Source organism: Orcinus orca, chromosome 18 (assembly GCF_937001465.1).
Source record: "Orcinus orca chromosome 18, mOrcOrc1.1, whole genome shotgun sequence".
Classification (NCBI taxonomy): domain Eukaryota; kingdom Metazoa; phylum Chordata; class Mammalia; order Artiodactyla; family Delphinidae; genus Orcinus; species Orcinus orca.
The window spans coordinates 72,358,311-72,381,406 of record NC_064576.1 but is presented as its reverse complement, the minus strand read 5'-3'; the positions used below and the strand labels follow the sequence as shown (position 1 = coordinate 72,381,406).

Below are 23,096 nucleotides of genomic sequence, written 5' to 3'. Positions count from 1 at the left end.
CAGATGATTCAAGTGCATTTGCTCATAAAGATATTGTTCCTTTCGATGAGCCCTGAGCCTCTGATGATTTCCCCGAGAACTACAAATACATATAGGATCCAGGAACTTTCTCCATCCTCACGTATACCCACAGCAGTTTAGAAGCATTGGTAGGTTTAGAGTCAGTTAAAAGTAATTGACTAACGCTTCTAATTCTGTAAGATGCGCTAATACAAGGTCACCTGTATTTGACGTCTCTTTTTAAACAGCTTCTATTTATAAGCAGATCTGTCCAGCAGAAGTATGACATTGGCAGTATTTACATTACTTGTCCCTGCTGCGAATGTCCTTCTGTTTGTAGCACTCTCTCATGCCTGCTCCCCCACCGACCCTTTCCAGTTCCCTTCTCTTACACAAAGGCTTTGACTAATTTATACACCGACCAATTATGTATAGAGAGGCCAACTCTCCCAAGGCGGGGTTTTTACTCTAATACAGTGGAAAATATGTCACTGGATATTTGTGAATCTCTGGATTAAATCCAGTCGCTTTAGGTGAGATAACAAGATCTAAACAGAAATGCAAATGCAGATGCTCAGATCCCGGTTATACTCGATAACGCAAAAATGCTTAGTCTCAATTTTTTAGATAATTATAAGGAAGTAAAACTCAAGATTTGGGCCTCCATTAAAGACACACTGCATACATAGGTTTATTTGGTTTTGCAGATGATTTATGGCTCATTTAGCACAGTGTTCTGTTTTTACCTTTAGACCCATCTCTTTGCAACTCCAGAAACATTAACAAAACCAAACCAAAACAAAAAACTTTCACTAGTTCCCTTTCCAGCCTGGATATTAAACAATGCCAGTGAGCCAGCAATCTCACTTAAGTTTTTCCCCGATCATCATTACCGGATTGTGGACAGACACACCTGTAATGAAGGGAGCAAAAGCACGGGGTCTAAGCCCCCTGCGTCCCTCTGCAGCCTCACCCGTTGAGGTGCCGCGCATCCACCCTGGGCCTTGCTGGGGTTTGCTTTGCTGCTCACAGGGAGTGGCCCACAGGCGGTGCAGCCGCTCTGCAGGAGAGCCTTCCGCGGGGCTCTTCTGACCACAGCGTGCTTCTGTTGTGTCTGCAGTGAGAAGGATCTTCCTAGAGTCCCTACACATTGCTGTGTCTTCAGGTGTGCATGACCCCAGTGGGGCATGGCTTAACCACAGTGGTTCCCTTGGAGGTTTCTCAGGGATGTCGGCCTTTTCTTATTCCTACAACAAAGAAGATTTCTCTTTACTCACCCTCCCACCTTCCCCCCACTCCCCCAGCTAATCAGTCAGCCAGACCTGCTGATTTTGTAACTTGAATACATCTACTCCATCCCTGCTCCCAGAATGTCCGGACTTCTCTCCTGATCTGCTGCCCCCCAGCTGACTTCCATACCTCTAGTCTTGACATATCCCAACTCATCCTCTGCTCAGCAGATCAGTCCCTGTCCTCCTTCCTTTAACAGTCTTTTTTTTTTTTTTTAACATCTTTATTGGAGTATAATTGCTTTACAATGGTGTGTTAGTTTCTGCATTATAACAAAGTGAATCAGTTATACATACACATATGTTCCCATATCTCTTCCCTCTTGCGTCTCCCTCGCTCTCACCCTCCCTATCCCACCCCTCTAGGTGGTCACAGAGCACGGAGCTGATCTCCCTGTGCTATGCGGCTGCTTCCCACTAGCTATCTGTATTACATTTGGTAGTGTGTATATGTCCATGCCACTCTTTACTTTGTCACAGCTGACCCTTCCCCCTCCCCATATCCTCAAGTCCATGCTCTAGTAGGTCTGTGTCTTTATTCCCGTCTTACCCTTAGGTTCTTCATGACCTTTTTTTTTTTTTTCTTCATAGATTCCATATATATATGTTAGCATATGGTATTTGTTTTTCTCTTTCTGACTTACTTCACTCTGTATGACAGACTCTAGGTCCATCTACCTCACTACAAATAACTCAATTTCGTTTCTTTTTATGGCTGAGTAATATTCCATTGTATATATGTGCCACATCTTCTTTATCCATTCATCTGTCAATGCACACTTAGGTGGCTTCCATATCCTGGCTATTGTAAGTAGTGCTGCAGTGAACACTGTGGTACATGACTCTTTTTGAATTATGGTTTTCTTAGGGTATATGCCCAATAGTGGGATTGCTGGGTCATATGGTAGTTCTATTTTTAGAATTTTAAGGAACCTCCATACTGTTCTCCTTAGTGGCTGTATCAATTTACATTCCCACCAACAGTGCAAGAGGGTTCCCTTTTCTCCACACCCTCTCCAACATTTATCGTTTCTAGATTTTTTGATAATAGCCATTCTGACTGGCAGGAGGTAATACCTCATTGTAGTTTTGATTTGCATTTCTCTAATCATTAGTGATGTTGAGCATCTTTTCATGTGCCTCTTGGCCATCTGTATGTCTTCCTTGGTAAAATGTCTATTTACGTCTTCCACCCATTTTTTAATTGGATTGTTTGGGTTTTTTTGATATTGAGCTCCATGAGCTGTTTGTATATTTTGGAGATTAATTCTTTGACTGTTGTTTCATTTGCAAATATTTTCTCCCATTCTTAGGGTTGTCTTTTTCTCTTGTTTATGGTTTCCTTTGCTGTGCAAAAGCTTTTAAGTTTCATTAAGTCCCACTTGTTTATTTTTGTTTTTATTTTCATTACTGTAGAAAGTGGGTCAAAAAAGATGATTTTGCTGTGATTTATGTCAAAGAGTGTTCTACCTATGTTTTCCTCTAAGAGTTCTATAGTGTCTGGTCTTACATTTAGGTCTTTAATCCATATGGAGTTTATTTTTGTGTATGGTGTTAGGGAGTGTTCTAATTTCATTCTTTTACATGTAGCTGTCCAGTTTTCCCAGCACCACTTAATGAAGAGGCTGTCTTTTCTCCATTGTATGTTCTTGCCTCCTTTGTCATAAATTAGGTGACTGTATGTGTGTGGGTTTATCTCTGGGCATTCTATCCTGTACCATTGATCTATATTTCTGTTTTTGTGCCAGTGCCATACTGTCTTGATTACTGTAGTTTTATGGTATAGTTTTAAGTCAGGGAGCCTGATTCCTCCAACTCCGTTTTTCTTTCTCAAGATTGCTTTGGCTATTTGGGGTATTTTGTGTTTCCATACAAATTGTAAAATTTTTTGCTCTAATTCTGTAAAGAATGCCACTGGTAGTTTGATAGGGCTTGCATTGAATCTGTAGATTGCTTTGGGTACTATAGTCATTTTCACAATATTGATTCTTCCAATCCAGGAACATGGTATATTTCTCCATCTGTTTGTGTCATCTTTGATTTCTTTCATCCATGTTTTATAGTTTTCTGAGTACAAGTCTTTTGCCTCCTTCGGCAGGTTTATCCCTAGGTATTTTATTCTTTTTGTTGCATTGGTAAATAGGATTGTTTCCTTAATTTCTCTTTCTGATTTTTCGTTGTTGATGTATAGCAGTGCCAGAGATCTGTGCATTAATTTTCTATTCTGCAACCTTACCAAATTCATTGATTAGTTCCAGTAGTTTTCTGGAGGCATCTTTAGGATTTTCTTTGTATAGTATCATGTCATCGACAAACAGTGACAGTTTTACTTCTTCTTTTCCAATTTGTATTCCTTTTATTTCTTTTTCTTCTCTGATTGCTGTGGGTAGGACTACCAAATCTATGTAGAGTAAGAGTGGTGAGAGTGGACATCCTTGTCTTGTTCCTGATCTTAGTGGAAATGCTTTCAGTTTTTCACCATTGAGTATGATGCTTGCTGTGGGTTTGTCATATATGGCCTTTATTATGTTGAGGTAGGTTCCATCTATGCCCACTTTCTGGAGAGTTTTTATCATAGATGGGTGTTGAATTTTGTGAAAATCTTTTTCTGCATCTACTGAGATGATCATATGGTTTTTATTCCTTAATTTGTTAATGTGGTGTATCACATTGATTGATTTGCATATATTGAAGAATCCTTGCATACCTGGGATAAATCCCACTTGATCATGGTGTTTAATATGATCCTTTTAATATGTTGTTGGATTCTGTTTTTCTAGTATTTTGTTCAGGAGTTTTGCATCTATGTTCATCAGTGATATTGGTTTATAATTTTCTTTTTTTGTGATATCTTTTTCTGGTTTTGGTATCAGGGTGATGGTGGCTTCGTAGAATGAATTTGGGAGTGTTTCTCCCTCTGCAATTTTTTGCAAGTGTTTGAGAAGGATGGGTGTCAGCTCTTCTCAAAATGTTTGATGGACTTCGCCTGTGAAGCCATCTGGTCCTGGACTTTTGTTTGTTGGAAGATTTTTAATTAATGGTTTCAGTTTCATTACTTGTGATAGGTCTGTTTATATTTTCTAATTCTTTTGGTTCAGTCTTGGAAAATTGTACCCTTGCAAGAATTTGTCCATTCTTCGTGGTTGTCCATTTTATTGGCATATAGTTGTTTGTAGTAGTCTCTCATAATCCTTTGTACTTCTGTGGTGTCAGTTGTGATTTCTTCTTGTTCATTTCTAATTTTATTGATTTGTGCCCTCTCCCTTTTTTTCTTGATGAGTCTGGCTAAGGGTTTAGCAATTTTGTTTATCTTCTCAAAGAACCAGCTTTTAGTTATTGTTTTCTTCATTTCTGTTAAATTTATTTCTGCTCTGATCTTTATGATTTCCTTCCTTCTACTGACGTTTGGTTTTCTTCGTTCTTCTTTCTGTAGTTGTTTTAAGTATAGGGTTAGATTGTTTATTTGAGACTTTTCTTGTTTCTTGAGGTGAGATTGAATTACTATAAACTTTCCTCTTAGAACTGCTTTTGCTGCATCCCATAGGTTTTAGATTGTCGTGTTTTCGTTGTCATGTGTTTCTATGTATTTTGTCATTTCTTGTTTGATTTCTTCAGTGATCTCTTGGCTGTTTAGTAGTGCGCTGTTTAGCCTCCATGTATTTGTGTTTTTTTACAGTTTTTTCCTGTAATTGATTTCCAATCTCATAGCGTTGTGGTCAGAAAATATGCTTGATACGATTTCAGTTTTCTTAAATTTACCGAGGCTTGATTTGTGATCCAAGATATGGGCTATCCTGGAGAATGTTCCATGAGCACTTGAGAAGAAAGTGTATTCTGTTGTTTCTGGATGGAATGTCCTATAAATATCAATTAAGTCCATCTTGTTTAATGTGTCATTTAAAGCTTGTGTTTCCTTATTTATTTTCATTTTTGACGATCTGTCCATTGGTGAAAGTGGGGTGTTAAAAGTCCCCTACTATTATTGTGTTATTGTCGATTTCCCCTTTTGTGGCTGTTAGCATTTGCCTTATGTATTGAGGTGCTCCTCTGTTAGGTAAACAATATTTACATTTGTTATATATGCATCTTGGATTGATCCCTTGATCATTATGTAGTGTCCTTCTTTGTCTCTTATAATAGTCTTTATTTTAAAGTCTATTTTGTCTGATATGAGAATTGCTACTCCAGCTTTCTTTTGATTTCCATTTGCACAGAATATCTTTTTCCATCCCCTCACTTTCAGTCTGTATGTGTCCCTAGGTCTGAAGTGGGTCTCTTGACTGCATACGTACGGGTCTTGTTTTTGTATGCATTCAGCCAGTCTGTTTCTTTTGGTTGGAGCATTTAATCCACTTACATTTAAGGTAATTATCGATATGTATGTTCCTATTACCATTTTCTTAATTGTTTTGGGTTTGTTATTGTAGGTCTTTTCCTTCTCTTGTGTTTCTTGCCTAGAGAAGTTCCTTTACCATTTGTTGTAAAGCTGGTTTGGTGGTGCTGAATTATGTTAACTTTTGCTTGTCTGTAATGGTTTTAATTTCTCTGTTGAATCTGAATGAGATCCTTGCTGGCTAGAGTAATCTTGGTTGTAGGTTTTTCCCTTTCATCAGTTTAAATATGTCCTGTCACTCCCTTCTGGCTTGCAGAGTTTCTGCTGAAAGATCAGCTGTTAACCTTATGGGGATTCCCTTGTATGTTATTTGTTGCTTTTCCGTTGGTGCTTTCAGTATTTTTTCTTTGTATTTAATTTTTGATAGTTTGAGTACTATGTGTCTTGGCATGCTTCTTTTTGGTTTTATCCTGAATGGTACTCTCTGTGCTTCCTGGACTGGATTGACTATTTCCTTTCGCACCTTAGGGAAGTTTTCGACTATAATCTCTTCAAATATTTTCTCAGACCCTCTCGTTTTCTCTTCTTCTTCTGGGACCCCTATAATTCGCATGCTGGTGTGTTTAATGTTGTTCCAGAGGTCTCTGAGTCTGTCCTCAGTTCTTTTCATTCTTTGTTCTTTATTCTGCTCCCCAGCAGTTATTTCCACTATTTTATCTTCCAGCTCACTTATCCGTTCTTCTGCCTCCGTTATTCTGCTATTGGTTCCTTTTAGAGTATTTTTAATTTTAGTAATTGTGCTGTTCATCACTGTTTGCTCTTTAGTTCCTCTAGATCCTTGTTAAATGTTTCTTGTGTTTTCCCCATTCTGTTTCCAAGAATTTGGATCATCTTTACTATCATTACTCTGTATCCTTTTTCAGGTTGGTTGCCTATTTCATCTTCATTTATTTGGTCTTGTAGGTTTTTACCTTGCTCCTTCATCTGTAACAAAGTGTTTTTTTGTTTCTTTTTTTTTTTTTTTAATGGGTGGTGCTGTATTCCTGTCTTACCGGTTGTTTGGTCTGAGACGTCCAGCAGTGGAGTTTGCAGGTAGTTGGATAGAGCTGGGTCTTGTTGCTGAGATGAGGACCTCCAGGAGGCCTCAGTCTGATTGATATTCCCTGGGGTCTGAGGTTCTCTGTTATTCCAGCGGTTTGGACTCAGAGCTCCCACCACAGGAGCTCAGGTCCAACCTCTGGCCTGGGAACCAAGATCCCACACTTTGTGGCTCATTAAAAAAAAAAAAAAAGGAAGGAAGAGAGCTTCCCTGGTGGCGCAGTGGTTGAGAGTCTGCCTGCCGAGGCAGGGGACATGGGTTCGTGCCCCAGTCCGGGAAGATCCCACATGCCGCGGAGCGGCTGGGCCCGTGAGCCATGGCCGCTGAGCCTGCGCGTCCGGAGCCTGTGCTCCGCAACGGGAGAGGCCACAACAGTGAGAGGCCCGCATACCGCAAAAAAAAAAGAAGGAAGAAAGAAAAAAAGTAGCAGTATGATATGAAAGAATAAAAATCAAAATAAGATTAGAAAGATCAGGAAAAATAAAACTATTTGAAACAACTGCAACAAGGTAAAATAAAACCACAACAGAAAAAAGAAAAAAAAAAGAGAGGGTGGGGAACAAGCCAAAAGCAGAAATCACTGGTCGCTGGGGTTTCCTCCCATCGCCTTAGGTGTCCGTGGTCCCCCCCGGTGCCTGGTAGGTGCCCTCATTGTGAGGAGACGCGAATTCTGTGTCCTCCTAGTACACCATCTTGACTCCCCATTTACATTCTTAAAGTTTTTATTTTACTGCCTCAGATGTCAAGAATGTTGGACAATGATGGATGGACCTTTATCAATACAGTATTGAACCATAAGGCACTGTAATCTGATTTTAGTTGATTGAGGTATTCTAGCATTACAAAGTCATTTTTAAAGGAGAATCAATACAAAAGGAAAAACGGTGAGAATAAATACAGCTTTTCATGTTTCCTCTAAATGTGAAGATTTGCATTCTTCAGAGGATTCATCTTTCAAAAGAAAAACGGTATTACTCTGAAAGAGCAACACATCTTTTAAGCACTTAATAGCAGCAAAATCCCTTTTGTTGTTCACACAGGAATTTGTATCTTTTTTTGGGCAAAATCTTGACAGAATACAGAGCCTTGATAAAAATAAAAGAAGTGAGCCACGTAAGCTCCTTTGCATGGGATTTGAATATTTGATCCTAGAGGTTTCTTGTTAAAATATTCATTAATTTTCGAAGTTATTTAATTTCCCCATTATGGTCATATTCATTTGGAAGGGTCTTTGATCTGCTGTATAGAACGTTTCTTCCACCTGCCGGTTAGAAGGGGTTTTTGTGGAGGACTCACAACGACAGACTGAGTCCTCTGTCTGTCACAGGCCCTTTGGAAGTTGAAGATCCTGATAGAGATTGGGAACGTCATCATTGCTCCAGCTCAGTGTAAGCCTGTTACTGAACTGAAGACAAGATTTATTCTTTTTAAAAAAAGTTTTGTTTCAATATAACAGCTGTATTGACACAATTCATATAGTAGATAGAATTCACCCTTTTAAAGGATACAGTTCAGTGGTTTTTAGTCTATTCACACAATTGTGCGACCGTCACCACTATCAGTTTTAGAACATTTTCATAGAAACCCTGTGCCTGTTACCAGGCCCTCCCCATTTCCTCAAACTCCAGCCCCTGGCAAGCACTAACCTACTTTCTGTCTCTATAGATTTGCCTATTCCGGACATTTCATATAATTGAATCATACAATGTGCAGCCTTTTGTGTCTGGCTTCTTCCACTTGCCTTAATGTTTTCAGGGTTCATCCATGTTATAACGTGTTATCAGTAGTTCCTTTCTTTTTGTAGCTGAAAAATATTGCCGTGTATTGACCTTCCACATCTTGTTTATCCATTCATCAGTTGATGCACATTTGTATTGTTTCCACCTTGTGTCTCTTATGAATAATGCCAGTTTCTTTCTCTCTCTCTTTCCCCCTCCGCCCACCCCCAGTCTTTTTTTCCTTTATTGTTTTTACTGGGGGCGGGGTGTCTCTCTAATCTGCTTGTATTGATGACGTTCTTCCAGTGAGCTTCAGCTCAGCATCGTCTGGGGTGGGGCCTCCCCGTGGCAGTGGTTGCTTTATAAGGTTTCAGGACCCTGGGCTTCAGTAGGGTTTGAATTAACTCCTTTGCTGTCCCCAGAGATGCCGTGGGTGTTTTTCTGTATAACCCTGAGATCAGGATTTCTGACAGAGGTACAGGCGGCAGCAGAGACATTTCAGGGTCCTGCTGAGACATCTGCTCTTGGGAATGTAGACCTCAGCGCTCACATGATGGCTTTTTTTTTTGGTCTTGTTTTCCCCCTAATGACTGCTTTTTCATGAGTGACCACCCAGTGGGCCTGCATATAGGACAGGGTAGTCTTTCCCCTGAACCAAGGATCAGTCACAACTCCATTCCAAGATGTACACATAGGTCCAGGCGAAGCTACGTGACCCAAGGCCCACTCCAATCCCATAATCCTGTTCCTAAAAGCCAATTGATGACTGACACGTCCACCTTAGGTCGGGGAAGTCTGTGTAACGGAGGTTCTGTAGGACTCATTAATGCAGCACAGAGCCCCACGGCTCAAAGCACCAGCTAACCAGCCAGCAGCAGCTTGAAGCGCGTGCTCGCTATTAGTCAGCAGAGCTAGTTAGTAAGCAAGGCGAGAAGAAAGACTCCCTGTGACGGTGGTCACTGTCTCAGTATCCTGATCACAGCACCTATTGTCGTGGCCACCCTGGAGAGGCAGTGATACCGACCAGGGTCCTTGGCCTTCCACAATCAGTAGAAATTGACTAGAGCCCAGGCAAGAAATTCAGGCAAGGCTTTATTGGGGCCCCTGCTGCAGCAGAGGGGAGCGAGAACAAACCACAGGTTCCCTTGCTCGCTCCCCGAAGAGGGGCTGGCTGGTTCCTTATATGGGGTGAGAGCAGGGGTGTGTCAGGCTGGAGGGGTGACTTAGGGGTTTTGCCCGTCCCTTTGGTGGTGTCGAGTGCAGGAGGGCATGCGCAGTCCCGTGCTTTTGCTCCCGATACCCTGTTTTTGCTCCCAGCTCTTCAGAAGTGGCAGTTGGGTTTTTTGGGTCTTTCTGTATCTTCTTGTCTATGATTTGCCCCAAGTGCACATGCACACAGTTATTTTTAGTCCCTTATCGTTTCTTTGTATTGTTACCTGAGGAATGTGTGTCCAGGTGCAAGCCCTGCAGCAAAGGGCCCCAGGTCCCAGCCTGTCTCAGTAGGAGGGACCCCCACCCCCAATTTGTTTTGGATGTCAAGACTGATGATGCCATACACAAAGCAAGAGGGTATGAGGAAGTTCAGTACTCACATAACTGAGGTCTCTGGGGAGAGATCGGCAGGCCTCTCAAACATGCCTGGCATGGCTTGAGAGAGCCAGGAAAGGACACTGGCTCAGCTCTTTTTTACTGTTGTTAGAGGTGGGATGGGGCAGGGTTCAGTGGAAGTGGTAGGGGCCTGCGGAGTTTGAATCTCCTCCCAGCGGCAAAGGAGGGAGCACTGGGCTTAAGATCTTTCCAGCTTTCTCAGACGTGGGACAGAGGGGCATGGGGAGCACAGAAGGGGGTGCAGCGTTTGAAAATTGACAGCTGTGATCAATCAAACATTGAAAAAATAGAGTCTGACCCTTTATTACAGTTCCTGAGTATTTTATTCTTTTTGTTACTATAGTAAGTGAAATTTTCTTAACTTCGTTTTTGGATTATTCATTGCAAGTGTATAGAAATACAATTGATTTTCATGTATTGAATCATGTATTAGTTCTAATAGTTTTTTAGTAGATTTTATAGGATTTTTTTTTTTAATATACAAGTTCGTGTCGTCTATAGCTAGAGAAAGTTTTGCTTTTGTTTCCCATCTGTGTGCCTTTTATTTTATTTTCTTGCCCAATTGCCTTGGCTAGAAACTTCCATAAAATGTTGAATAGAAGTGGTGAGAGCAGACATCCTTGTCTTGTTCCTGATTTGGGGGGGAAGCATTCAGTCTGTTTTCCTTGAGTATGATGTTAGCTGTGGGTTTTTCCTAGATGCCCTTATTAGGTTGAGATTATTTTCATTTTTTCCTAGTTCGTTAGGTGTTTTATCATGAAGTGCTGTTGGAATTTGTCAAGTGATTTTTCTGCATCTATTGAGATAATTGTGTGGGTTTTTTTTTTATTCTATTAATGTAAGTACATTGACTGATTTCCATGTTAAACCAGTCTTTCATTTTGGGGATAAATCTCACTTGGTCATGGCATATAATCCTTTTTATAGGTGGCTGGTTTCAGTTTGCTGTGTATATATATATATATATATATATATATATATATATAATTTTTTTTTGCCGTATGCGGGCCTCTCACTGTTGTGGCCTCTCCCGTTGCGGAGCACAGGCTCCGGACGCGCAGGCTCAGTGGCCATGGCTCACAGGCCCAGCTGCTCTGCGGCATGTGGGATCTTCCCGGACCGGGGCACGAACCCATGTCCCCTGCATCGGCAGGCGGACTCTCAACCACTGCGCCACCAGGGAAGTCCTGCTGTATATTTTGATGAGGATTTTACATCTACAGTAGATATCAGTCTGTAGTTTTCTTTTCTCTTGATATTTTTGTCTGGTTTTGGTATCAAGGTAATATTGTCCTCACAGAATGAGTTTGGAAGTGTTCTCTTCACTCCTCCCCCCATTTTTGGATAATTTGTGAAGAATTGGTATAAATTTTTCTTTAAATGTCTGACATGATTCACTAGGGAAGACATTTGGGCCTGGACTTTTCTTTCTGGGAAGTTTTTGAATTATGAATTCCATCTTTTTGTTGTAGGTGTATTTTCTATTTCTTCTTGAGTAAGTTTTCATAGTTTGTGTCTTTCTGGAACTTTTCAGTCTCACTAGATTATCTAATTTGTTGAGATATAGTTGTTCATTAATATTCCCTTATAATTATTTTTATTTCTGAAGAATGAGCTGTGATGTCCCCTCTTCCATTCCTAATTTAAAAATTTGTCTTCCCTTTCTCTTGTTTAGTCTAGCTAGAGGTTTGTCAACTTCGTAGATCTTTGTAAGAACCAACTTTTGACTTCATTGATTCTCTCTATTGTTTTTCCATTCAGTTTCATTTATTTCCATTGTCCTATTTATTATATCCTGCTTTCTGCTTGGTTTAGGTTTAGTTTGCTCTTTTCTTTCTTCAGTGTCTTTAGGTGGAAGTTTGCTTTATTGATTTGACATCTTTCTCCTTTTTTAATGTAGGCATTTATAGATATAACTTTCCTTCTAAGTACTGCTTTAGTTGCTTCCCATAAGCAACGAAAATTTTAAAAAAAGGAATAAAAACCCCAGGAGATTAATATTGGGACAATACTATTAACTAGACTACAGAACTTAGTCTGATTTCACTCATTTTTACAGGCACTTCTGTGTGTGTGTGTGTGTGTGTGTTTGTACATGTATATTTAGTTCTATGAAATTTTATCGTGTGTTTACAGTTCTGTTAACACCACTTAAATCCATTAACATTTCACTTCTGGAGAGAATTAGAGCTTGTACTTAGAAACTAATTCAGTCCTGTGTAACCCAAGCATGGAAATAAATCATAGATAACCCTTGTAAGGCTAAAGTCAACTTGACTAGGCTGAACAGGCTTGATATCAGGCATCTACAGAGAAGGGGGTCTACAGAGCTGAGTCAACCATAGTCCTTTGAGAAGGGACAGGGAGTATCAGGGAATCACAGGTGACATGTTTAAGCAGACAGGGGCAGGATTCAAAAATGGGCAGAAATCCAGGGAGCAGGAATTTGCCGAATGTAGTTGATGGTAGTGCAACCACAAGGATCTTAATCTGTTGTCAGATGGAGGTGAACTTCTTATGGCTTTTCTTTCCAGTTGCTGTGCATAATGAATGTGAATGGGTAGGACTAGCTCAGAGGAGCAGAGTTGTGATGGACAATTTTGATTTCAAATATACAGTACAGTCAATAGAAATGTGTTCCAAAACCAGGTACAAGAAAAACGGTGTCATTACTTTGTTACAGAGGCTCATCTCCTATATATTCAGACCTTGATGCTACTCGATTATGTCACCAGCACCTGTCTCTGCCAAGGTATTGCTGGGCCCTAATTCTGCTGTTAAAGGTCAGGGAGGGTAAGTTGGACAATGGTAGATTGGCAATGACCATAAACTGTCTCAGCAATGAAAGTACTGAATCTGTGTGTATTGCAGGGCTGAACGTTCGTTGGGACGTTAGATGAAAAAACAGAAACAAGCAAGAAACAGAAAAGAAACAGGAAAGGAGTGCACTTGTATCATTTCAATCTTTTTAAATTTAATGATGCTTATTTTATAGCCTAATATTTCGTTTATCCTGGAGAAGGTTCTGTGTACACTTGAGAAGCATGTATATTCTGCTGCTGTTGGGTGGAGTGTTTTATACATGTCTGTAGGTCTTGTTGGTTTATAGTGTTTGTCTTCTGTTGCCTTGTTGATCTTCTGCTTAGTTGTTCCATCATTGAAAGTGGGGTATTAAAGTCTCCAAATATTATTTTGAATTGTTTATTTCTCCTGTCAATTCTGTAAGCTTTTGCTTTGTGTATTTTGGGACCCTGTTTTAGATGTATATATATTTACAGCCGCTGTAGCTGCCTGATTTACTGGCTTTGGATCATGATAAAATATCCCTCTTTATCTCTTTCTTGTTGTAAAATGTGTTTTTTCTGCCATCAGTATAGCCACTCCAGCTTTCTGCTGGTTGTTCTTTGCATGATATGTCTTTTCCCATCCTTCTGCTTTTAAACTAATTGTATGTTTGAATCTAAAATGTCTGTCCAGCAGACAGCATATGTTTCAGTCTTGTTTTTCATCCAGTCTGTCAGTCTCTGCCTTATGACTGGATTGGTTGGTACATTCACGTTTAATGTTACTGTTGATATAGTTGGATTTACATGCGCTATTTTGCTATTTGTTTTCTGTCTGCCTCATGTCTTTTTTGTTTCTCTACTCATTACTGCTTTCTCTTGCACTGAGTAAGTATTTTCCAAGGTAGCATTTTAATTCCTTTAGTGATTTTTTTCACTATATTTTTTTGAGTTATCTTCTTACTGATTGCTCTAGGGCTTACCATATCATCTTAAATTATCAGAATCTACTTAATATTTATACTAATGTCAGTGGGATACAGAAATGTTACTCCTGTTTAGCTCTATTCCATCTTTCTCCTTTTTACATCCATGTCTGTTACAAACCCAGTAATACATATTTTTAGTTATTACTTCATATAACTTTATGTCTTTTAGAGAAGCAGAGAACAATAATTCTAAGGCATTGACATGACATTTACTTTCTGATACAAAGGGGCCAATATTACTCGTTAAACAGTGATTATTTCTTCTTCGTCCTAGTTGAACATTTTTTTCCAAGCGTTAGAACAGACCTGAGTTGGGAATATTCGCAGCACCAGCTCCCTGTCCCCTCTTCCCTTTGCACTCACCTGATTCCTCCCCTTCCTAGTCCTGACATAGACGTCAGGAAACCACAGTTGTACAGATTCTGCCGTCACCTGGACGTACGAGTGACCATGGCCTCACTCTCAGGGGAGCTGCTGCTAGAGGAAAGGGCACTGCAGGCCCAGCCTGGCATCTGTTGGTTCTTGATGTATTTCCACACATAGATGCTTTCTAATATGTAGACTCTTCACGGATTTTTTAGACCTTGAATTTTTTTTATAGATAGCCCATTTAAATTTTAATCTGCAACCTGGTGGAGCTTTCAGTAGATAATGAAGAGTTGCCTGACTGTAGTGTAAGAACAAGCACTCACAGTAAATGTGGCTGCAGTGAAACTTGTTAAATGGCTCGACTAGGACAATTATACAGAATAGCAGGACGCTTGGCCCTTTTTCCTTTTAAATGTCATATTAAAGAGCATTTGTGGGCTTCCCTGGTGGCACAGTGGTTAAGAATCCACCTGCCAATGCAGGGGACATGGGTTCGAGCCCTGGTCCACGAAGATCCCACATGCCGCGGAGCAACTAAGCCCGTGTGCCACAACTACTGAGCCCGCGCTCTACAGCCCGTGAGCCACAACTACTGAGCCCGTGCACCACAGCTAGTGAAACCCACGTGCCTAGAGCCCGTGCTCCGCAACAAGAGAAGCCACCGCAATGAGAAGCCCGCACACTGCAACGAAAAGTAGCCCCCGCTCGCCGCAACTAGAGAAAGCCCGCGTGCAGCAACGAAGACCCAACGCAGCCAAAAATAAATAAATAAAATAAATGAATTTATAAAAAACGAGCATTTGCGTGTTGATAATGTTCTGGTTCTATCTGATATTGAGAGAATTCTCATAGGGTTGGGACGATCATCACGGTAGCTATGCATGGAGCCCGGCTCAGACACATGAGTGCTGAGATCATGCACTTACAATAATGTTTCATTATTTCAAATTAGCTGGCTTTGCACATATCTGGGAACTAATTTTGAAGTTTAGACTAACATAAAAACAGATAATGGAAAAAGGAGAGAATGAAACCTAGCCTCAGTTTAAGCACCTATCAAGTTCTGTGTTACAAGCAGTAGTACTTACACTAACACTTCCAGGCCAGTTTTATCAACCCTGTTCCTTCCACGGGAGGAAACTGTGGTTCTTAGTGTTAGGTCAAGTGCCTGAGATTACACAGTAGTAATTGGTAGAGACTAGATTTCAGCCAGCTACACAGTTTGTGCTCTTTCACCTCGTTCCTGCCACCACTAAATGATTCTTTGTATGTGTCTCTGTGACTTACTACATACAGTTTATAATTGCTGATGTTTGGCCACAAGGGTTCTTCACTCATCATATGTCAGAAGCAAGGTGTATCTCAGCTTCACAATTCTAGGGTGACCTGCAACAGTATGTGTCCTCATTCCATTCAGCCCCCTAAGCACTTTATACCTTTCTTTATGGCCATATTGTAGGGTGAGTTGTCTGTTCTGGTCTCGTCTGCCTGCTGTCTCTCCTCCTCTTAGCACCTGGCCTGCAGTGAGGGCCCTTTCTCATAAAGACGCCTTTGTGAATGTGTTGAATCAGACGGTGCAAGAGTAATTGTGGTCTGTTTATGCTGGATCTCGGTTAATATTCACAATCTGTGTCTTCTCTATCTTGCTATCAACTGAGATTTTTTTTCTGGCTTGGGTTCATTTTAGCAGATTTAAAGAAACCTTCCGGTTCAAATGCTGCAAAATCCAACCTACCCAAATCTGGACTTCGTCCTCCTGGCTACTCGCGCCTCCCGGCAGCCAAGCTGGCGGCCTTTGGCTTCGTCCGGAGCTCCAGCGTGTCCTCGGTGTCCAGCACCCAGTCAGCGGACAGTGCCCAGCCCGAGCCCAGCCGGCTGGCCAACCGTAAGTGGGGCGGACGGGTGGGCGGGCTTGCATCCCAGACAGGCAGGACCAGCAGAGGGCGAATCAGCTTGTGGGTACAACAGGGTTGCATTTTCTTTGCGTTTAACTAAGAATTTGGGTTGACTACCTTAATCTACCATTGTTGGGACTTTAAAGATAATCTGCTGAAGAAAAATAAAAGCCTGTTTGGCACTACCATTTTCTAAGTTATGGGGAGTTAATGTGCCAGAAAAAGACATGAAATATTAGTGGGAAAATCATTTTAGTCACCTGTGATTACCTGTCATGCCTTCATATTGGTGGAGCTCTTGATTTCTAAAAGTTAATTAAACGATGTTAAAAATAGGGAAGCCCAGCGGAGCTTCTTCTAGTCTGTGCCCGGGAAGGTCCCTGTTAGCTGAGATGGTGTCACTCCAGGCCTGGTTCCTGACACTGGTGTTGTAAGCTGCATTTTAAAGTATGAATTAATAGCGTCCGAAGAGGTCATGTCAGCTGCTGTCCCTAAAGAAGACCCAAGGCTGCCCCATTTGGGCTGAGCCTTTGAGGACCAAACCCCATCTCAGCCTCATCGACTTCAAAGTCATTGTTACTGGATCTGAAGCCATGACACCTCAGATGTTGGGTAGTAAGAATTTGCCAGGGAAATCTAAGCAGTTTTCATGTGGAAAGCTGTTTTCAAGGGATTATAGTAGTTGAATAAAGTTGGAATAAGAGGTAGAGACAGAGTGAAAGACGGGAAGGGGGAAGGGGAAGAGGAAGAGAGATTGAGAATAAGATTGATTTTGTATTATTTTTTTCAATTTCCTCTCTCCAAGCTTGTTTTTTCCTATCCTTTCTTGGCTTTATAGAGCTCATGGGTGGAACATTTGTACCTCTGTAGTTCTAAATTTTAGTCTACCTGGTTATTCTTAAAAGTAATGCATCTCGACGTGTTTGTAAGCATTTCTGAGAGGTTCTTGGTTCACTTGATTTCCTGAAGGTGCTGTGTCTCAGACCTACTTTCATATGGGGATCATTTTAGAAACCCCACTGGAATTAGGGATTGCATCATGGCACAGTGCCAGTCTCAAATTTGCAAATGCATAACTCTTAATTTTTTGATATGTGTGTGCGTGTTAAGAGTCTGAAGGTTTTGAAATAGAGGAGTGACGATTTGTCATCATTTTTAGGAGTGAAATTCTCAGTGGCATGTTTCTGTTTTAGATGGAGCATGAATGATAAAAAATCTCATGGTATGTATCTTTCCAAGGAAGGAGTTAAGATTCTGATTTCTTAAAAAAAATGAACCTCAAGGTGACCTGAGGCATGTCCCCATGGCAGCCACTTTTTCAAAAGGAGAGCTGACAGGTGTGGACGGAATAATTCCAGGTGTGCTTAGGGCATTTCTTCTCACCTGTGCTTCAAAGCATACTAGCTAGGGACTCCCTGAGCAGCCCTAGCCAGAGAAAGTAACTCCTGGTTTAAAGATTTCATAGGAAAAGAACTATTTACTCTATTCAGAACTGTTTTCTGTTTCTAAAATGCAATATGTTAGAATTGATCTGTAATTATTTGCCACCTAACTATATATAAAATTTGTCCAGAGAAAAGTAACTCCTGGTGCCAGAGAAAGTAACTCCTGGTTTAAAGATTTCATAGGAAAAGAAATATTTACTCTATTCAGAACTGTTTTCTGTTTCTAAAATGCAGTATGTTAGAATTGATCTGTAATTATTTGCCACCTAACTATATATAAAATTTGTCCTTCACCAGTAAATCACAGAAAAACTTGGCCCATGTTTGAATCGATGTCTTAGTGCCATTAACCATTATGCTTATGCCTGTTATCAGATTTAAGGTCAAGAAAACTCCTGTTCCTGTTCTTTAGCAAATAAATGATGCTTTGATGACAAGGGTTAAGTAAAATACGAAGCTCTTGCCAGAGCTGAAAGTTCTTAGACAAATCCTAGGAGCAAATGCTGCCAGTTTAGCTCATGGAAACAGCTAACATGATGTCAGAGTTGGTTCCTTTTTTGTTCCTTGTCTTGTCTTTCTTTAGACACTACTTAGGGTTCATTTTAGGAATATTACTATAAAAAGGGATTGCACCACAGTAAGTAGATGCCTCAAAATCTGAAACATGATTACAATGAGGAACTATTTGCAAATGTGCGACTCATGATTTTAGACACTCACGTGCCTATAAACAGTCTGACAGCGTCCACGTGACTGTGAATGCTGTGTGGGGGACACTTTTAAGTGATTCATTGTGAACCTACTAGTGTTTTGTGGGCCACCTTGGCTTAGCTGCGACTTTTCTGTGCTGTTTTCCTGGGTCCAGATGGGCAAGTGATGCTGTAGAGGGGGGCCTGGGAGCCCCCTGAGTGCGGGTCTCAGCTGTTCCATTTGGAGTCTACCCTCCACCCCGGGCTCAGGCTCTGCACCGTTCATTCAACCCCGCTGGGCAAGGGCTTCCCAAGGCGAGTGCCCTGCTGTGTTTTCTGACCTTTTCCATGAGGCTTTGGCAAATGGGGCCGACACAGGGAAAGGAATCGTCTGTAGGTCCTTAGAACCTGAGGGTATTTTAGCATCCTGTCCACCCCTGCATTTTATAGCTGAGCGAACTGAGATCAGAATGACCTGCTCCCATCCTGGGAGCAGGAGGGAGTATTCCTCTTCCTCTGTTTAGTTCTCAAAGCTGCCGTGTATGGTAAAGACCCACCCATGATGTGACGTCATTTCTTTCTATTAGTGAAGCAAATCTTAGAGTTGAGCTGCCTTGAGAGGCCCCTCAGGCCCAACCCACCTGTCCCTGCCCCACCCCTTCCCAGGTGTGTGCTCGCTTCCGGTGATGGGGAACCTTCCATCATGTGAAGAAGCCAGCTGTTTGGTGAGCAGCTCGCATGGTGAGGCCGTGCTCCTTGTGGGTTCAGGCTGCCTCCCTGTAATTTCTCGCTAGCAGCTCAGTTTCTCTGGATTAACACGCAACCTTTATCCTCATTGTGCTGCAGGACATTACCCTCCCTTCACTCCTGTACAGGTTCATCACGTAGAGGTTATGAGGTTGGCCCATTTCGAACCTCAAATAAAATTTCAAATGACATTACGTCATGACCCACAGCTTTTTTAAGATTGAAAGTGAACAGGAAAAAAGTAATTCTCTACCTTAAAACTTAAATTTAAGCTTAAAATCACAGTATTTGAGCAGGTCTGACCTAATGTGTAGCTCATCATTTTAAAAATTCTCCAATATGCTTCAGGCAATAGAAATTTGGAGAACAACAATTACAGTGTAATTTAGTGTTGGTAACAAACTATAGCCCAAAGTATACCTAGTTGTCAAATACCAGCAGTTAGGCTTATGGACTTGATTTTTCTGGTGGGTAAGGAGGTATAATTTAAAGTTAAAACCTTTGGGGGAGTGTGTGTGTGGGAAGGGAGATAGGAAGACTTAGGGTTTCATGAATTAATCGTTAGTGAAAATAGATCATATCGCACAAGGATAGAATAATTTACGTGGAGGATCACTTCTCATTTTGGACTCTGAATAACACCTAACCTATTGGTGCTCAAGAAACAGAAAATATCTATCAGAAAATAACATGAAGAAGGTGGCCTTTGCAGCTGTCCTTTCCAGTTTCTCCTCTTTTTCTCTCTGCAATATTCTCATGTTTTCTTTGTGCGGTGAACTGAGACCAGAAATCATGAGACAAAGAATTTGAAAGGAGAAATAAAAAAGAAATCTGAAGGATTTTCTGTTGTTTCTTGTTCTGGTGCAGGAAAGTAGGAGAATGTTTAGAGATGTAGGGATAGAGCTGGATGTGGGCAGAGAGACTGACATCGGTATAAATAATCATGTTGCATGGATATATGTGCCGACAGCCTTCTAAATGAGTTGGGGTGGAGGCTTCATTTCTGATTAGGGTGATCAGGGAGTTCCTCAGAGGGGGTTGTGAGCTGGGCGGTATTTGGGGAGGTAGAGGTGGGCTCTACCTAGGAGATCCTTTGGGAGGAGCTGTTGGTACATCCAGAAAACCTCTGGAAGCCAAGGGGTTGCCATTTCTGATGCAGCCTGCTGGTTCATCATGGTGGGGTCTGTCTCCTTGGTGCTGAAGTCCAGTGTTTGAGGTCCCCAGGGTCTGTCCTCAGAATGCATCTATCCCAATGCTGCCATCTTCCCCTTGGTCCTCTTTTCCACAGTTTCAGCTCTTAGCACTTCGGTCGCGGTACCAAATCCCTATCTCCAGCCCCAACTTCTCTCCAGAACTTCTCATCTACATTTCAAATGACCTGTCAGATATCTCCAGCTGGGTGACTCAAGTCACCTCAAACTAAACGTTTCCCTCAAAATGAATCTTCCGTTATCTTTTCCAAAGTGACGCTGCCTCTCAGAGTTGCTCTATGATGTAATGACATCTATGATCTCCTGTCTACGGAGGCTGGAAATTTTAAAATCAGCCGTTACCGCTCACCATTTTTTTTTTCTTTTTTGCCTTCCTTTGTATTCAGTGATCAAATCTGATCAGTTCTTTCTTACATTTACTCTATCCTCTTTCTTTTCTCCTCCTCATCTTTGTTTAAGTCTATGTCACCTGACTATTCCCAGTACATCCTCACTCTCTAATCCACGGGCACATGGTCCTATAGACAATTTTCTTTTGAGCCTGTTGGGAATGCTCCATGTGTCCCTGTACTCACTTCCACTGCTTTCCAGAAGTTACAGGCCCTCCGTGACTTGCTTAGCCCCCTTCTCACCTTTCCCTCACCCAGTCCCCTGACATACACCCTCAACCAGACAACGAGAGCTGTTCCCATTTTTCTCTGAGGGCTTTGTGCTTTTCTGCCTTTGGGTCTCGGTTTAAACTATGCATTTCTAGAATGCTCTCCCCTCCCACAGATCTCTCTGTGGATTCAGTCATTGTCAGTGTGATTCAAATACCATTTCCTCTAAGAAGCCTTCCTTCATCTGTGAACCTGAAGTGGTCCTTCCTCCTAGGAACTCCCACTGCCTCTTGCTTGTAATCACTTTTGTGGCTTATCACGTACCATCTTGGTATAGTTATTTGTTTTTATGTCCTGTCTCCCCTGTGGACGGTCAGCTCTTTGAGGATACAGGGTATGTCTCTTAATAATTTTAGTATACCTCACACTACCTAGCATGGGCTTTCCACTAGTAGAATTTCAAGAGAAATTCTCTCCCAGTGGAAAGATTTTCTCATATGTGAGGGTATAGAACAAGAGAGACTTTTTTTTTTTTTTTTTTGCGGTACGCGGGCCTCTCACTGTTGTGGCCTCTCCCGTTGCGGAGCACAGGCTCCGAACGCGCAGGCTCAGCGGCCATGGCTCACGGGCCCAGCCGTTCCGCGGAATGTGGGATCCTCCCGGACCGGGGCACGAACCCGTGTCCCCTGCATCGGCAGGTGGACTCTCAACCACTGCGCCACCAGGGAAGCCCAAGAGAGACTTTTGAGAGAGGAACTTGGGCAACTTTCAGAAGTATTTTGTACCAGGAACACATTTTCAGTCTATTAGGACTTTCATACGTCTTGATAGTTGAAGTTCCATCACTGTGGTTCTCACACTTTCCTAAATTACCTCAATTATCTCTAAAATGTTGCTTCCATTGACTGTGGTGTACCCATAGATAATTTATACAACTCAAAGCATGGAAAAGATAATAGGTTATTTGTAGTATAATTATATTCAGAGCTAAATCGTTATGTGGACTGACCTACTAGTCTCACAGATGTCTAAGATCTTATATATCTCCTTGCATGTAATTAGCCATTTTAAAAGAATTAGGCTAAAAGCCAACTGTTGAGGCTTTTCATGAGAGAATTTCAAAGTTTCCAATTAGTTTCCAATTAGACATCTCAATTTAGAGAGACTGGATATTCTCATTAAATTCTAGAGCTATAGTTCTTATTTTCATACTTAAAATAAATAGGTAGGTGGTCTTTTAATTATTGAATAAAATTTGGGTTCTGGAGATAATGATCTGAAGTGGAAATCACTAACCATTTTGGAAGTTAGTCAGTGAAAGTAAAGGTTAATATGAAAGCTTTTTGCATGTTCATTTCAGCGTTTATGCTTACGAACACTATAGAATTCTTCTACATACATGACGTGTTTGATTTTCTGTAACTGACATGCATTCTAAATGAGATAAGAGGGCTTCCCGGGTGGTGCAGTGGTTAGGAATCCACCTGCCAATGCAGGAGACACGGGTTCCGGCCCTGGTCCAGGAGGATCCCACATGCCGGGGAGCAACTAAGCCCCTGCGCCACAACTACTGAAGCCTGTGTGCCTAGAGCCTGTGCTCCGCAACAAGAGAAGCCACAGCAAAGAGAAGCCCACGCACCGCAGCGAAGAGTAGCCCCCGCGTGCAGCAATGAAGACCCAATGCAGCCAAAAATAAATAAATAAAAATAAATAAATGAGAGTCGACAAGAAGCATTATTAATAACTCCTACCGAAACAGCCATCAACCTGTCTCATGTTCCATTGGCGAAGAGGGAGTCATTTTTTATTCATGGAAAAAGGAGCTGAATGGGACCTGTGAGGTTAAATTTCAGAGAAGCTATTGCCTATTTGAGATTGAGCCTTATTGATGTCCTTGTACATTCCTTTTCAAAACACTTGGACACCGATCACGTCTACCCAGAGATGAGATTAGAGCGTAAATGTGTTTTGTTTTGTTTCAAAGAAAACTGACCATTAAACGGTTGAAAGTAAGATAAACTGAAATTGGGATGATAATAGTTTTGTATGTAGTAAACGTAATGTCTAATTGAACTGCCTCATTTGGGGGGCTTGCGTTGTTTTGTGAAGATCGGGTTGTCTACTTGCCCTTCCCCAGTCCTGAAGTCTTGCAGCATCTGTTATGGGGTGAGCATGGAACTCAGTGCTGGGGCCAGGACACCCTGTGTAGTTAGTGTCTGGTGGGGAGGTGGGGTATCCAAGTGCATCCTGCAGGGAGCTGTGAGGGGGCTGTGGCTGGAGATGGCACAGCGTTGGGGAGGGGTTAGGGGAGGAGGAACCCGA

At 41.5% G+C, this 23,096-nt stretch overlaps 1 protein-coding gene across 8 annotated transcripts in view; it reads left to right on the top strand.

The window, feature by feature from the left end:
* Positions 1 to 23,096, top strand: part of MTUS2 (microtubule associated scaffold protein 2) — a 496,786-nt gene that overhangs the window by 183,432 nt on the left and 290,258 nt on the right. For 7 of the 8 annotated variants that reach the window (XR_007473089.1, XM_049701107.1, XM_049701108.1 and 4 more), the window contains one exon: positions 15,876 to 16,073. Coding sequence is in view for 7 of the 8 variants with exons in the window: in XM_049701107.1 (XP_049557064.1) it covers positions 15,876 to 16,073 (198 nt within the window). In the remaining variant the exon portion in view is untranslated. The remainder of the gene's footprint in view (positions 1 to 15,875; positions 16,074 to 23,096) is intronic. The other variant, XM_049701109.1, reaches the window with a different exon arrangement.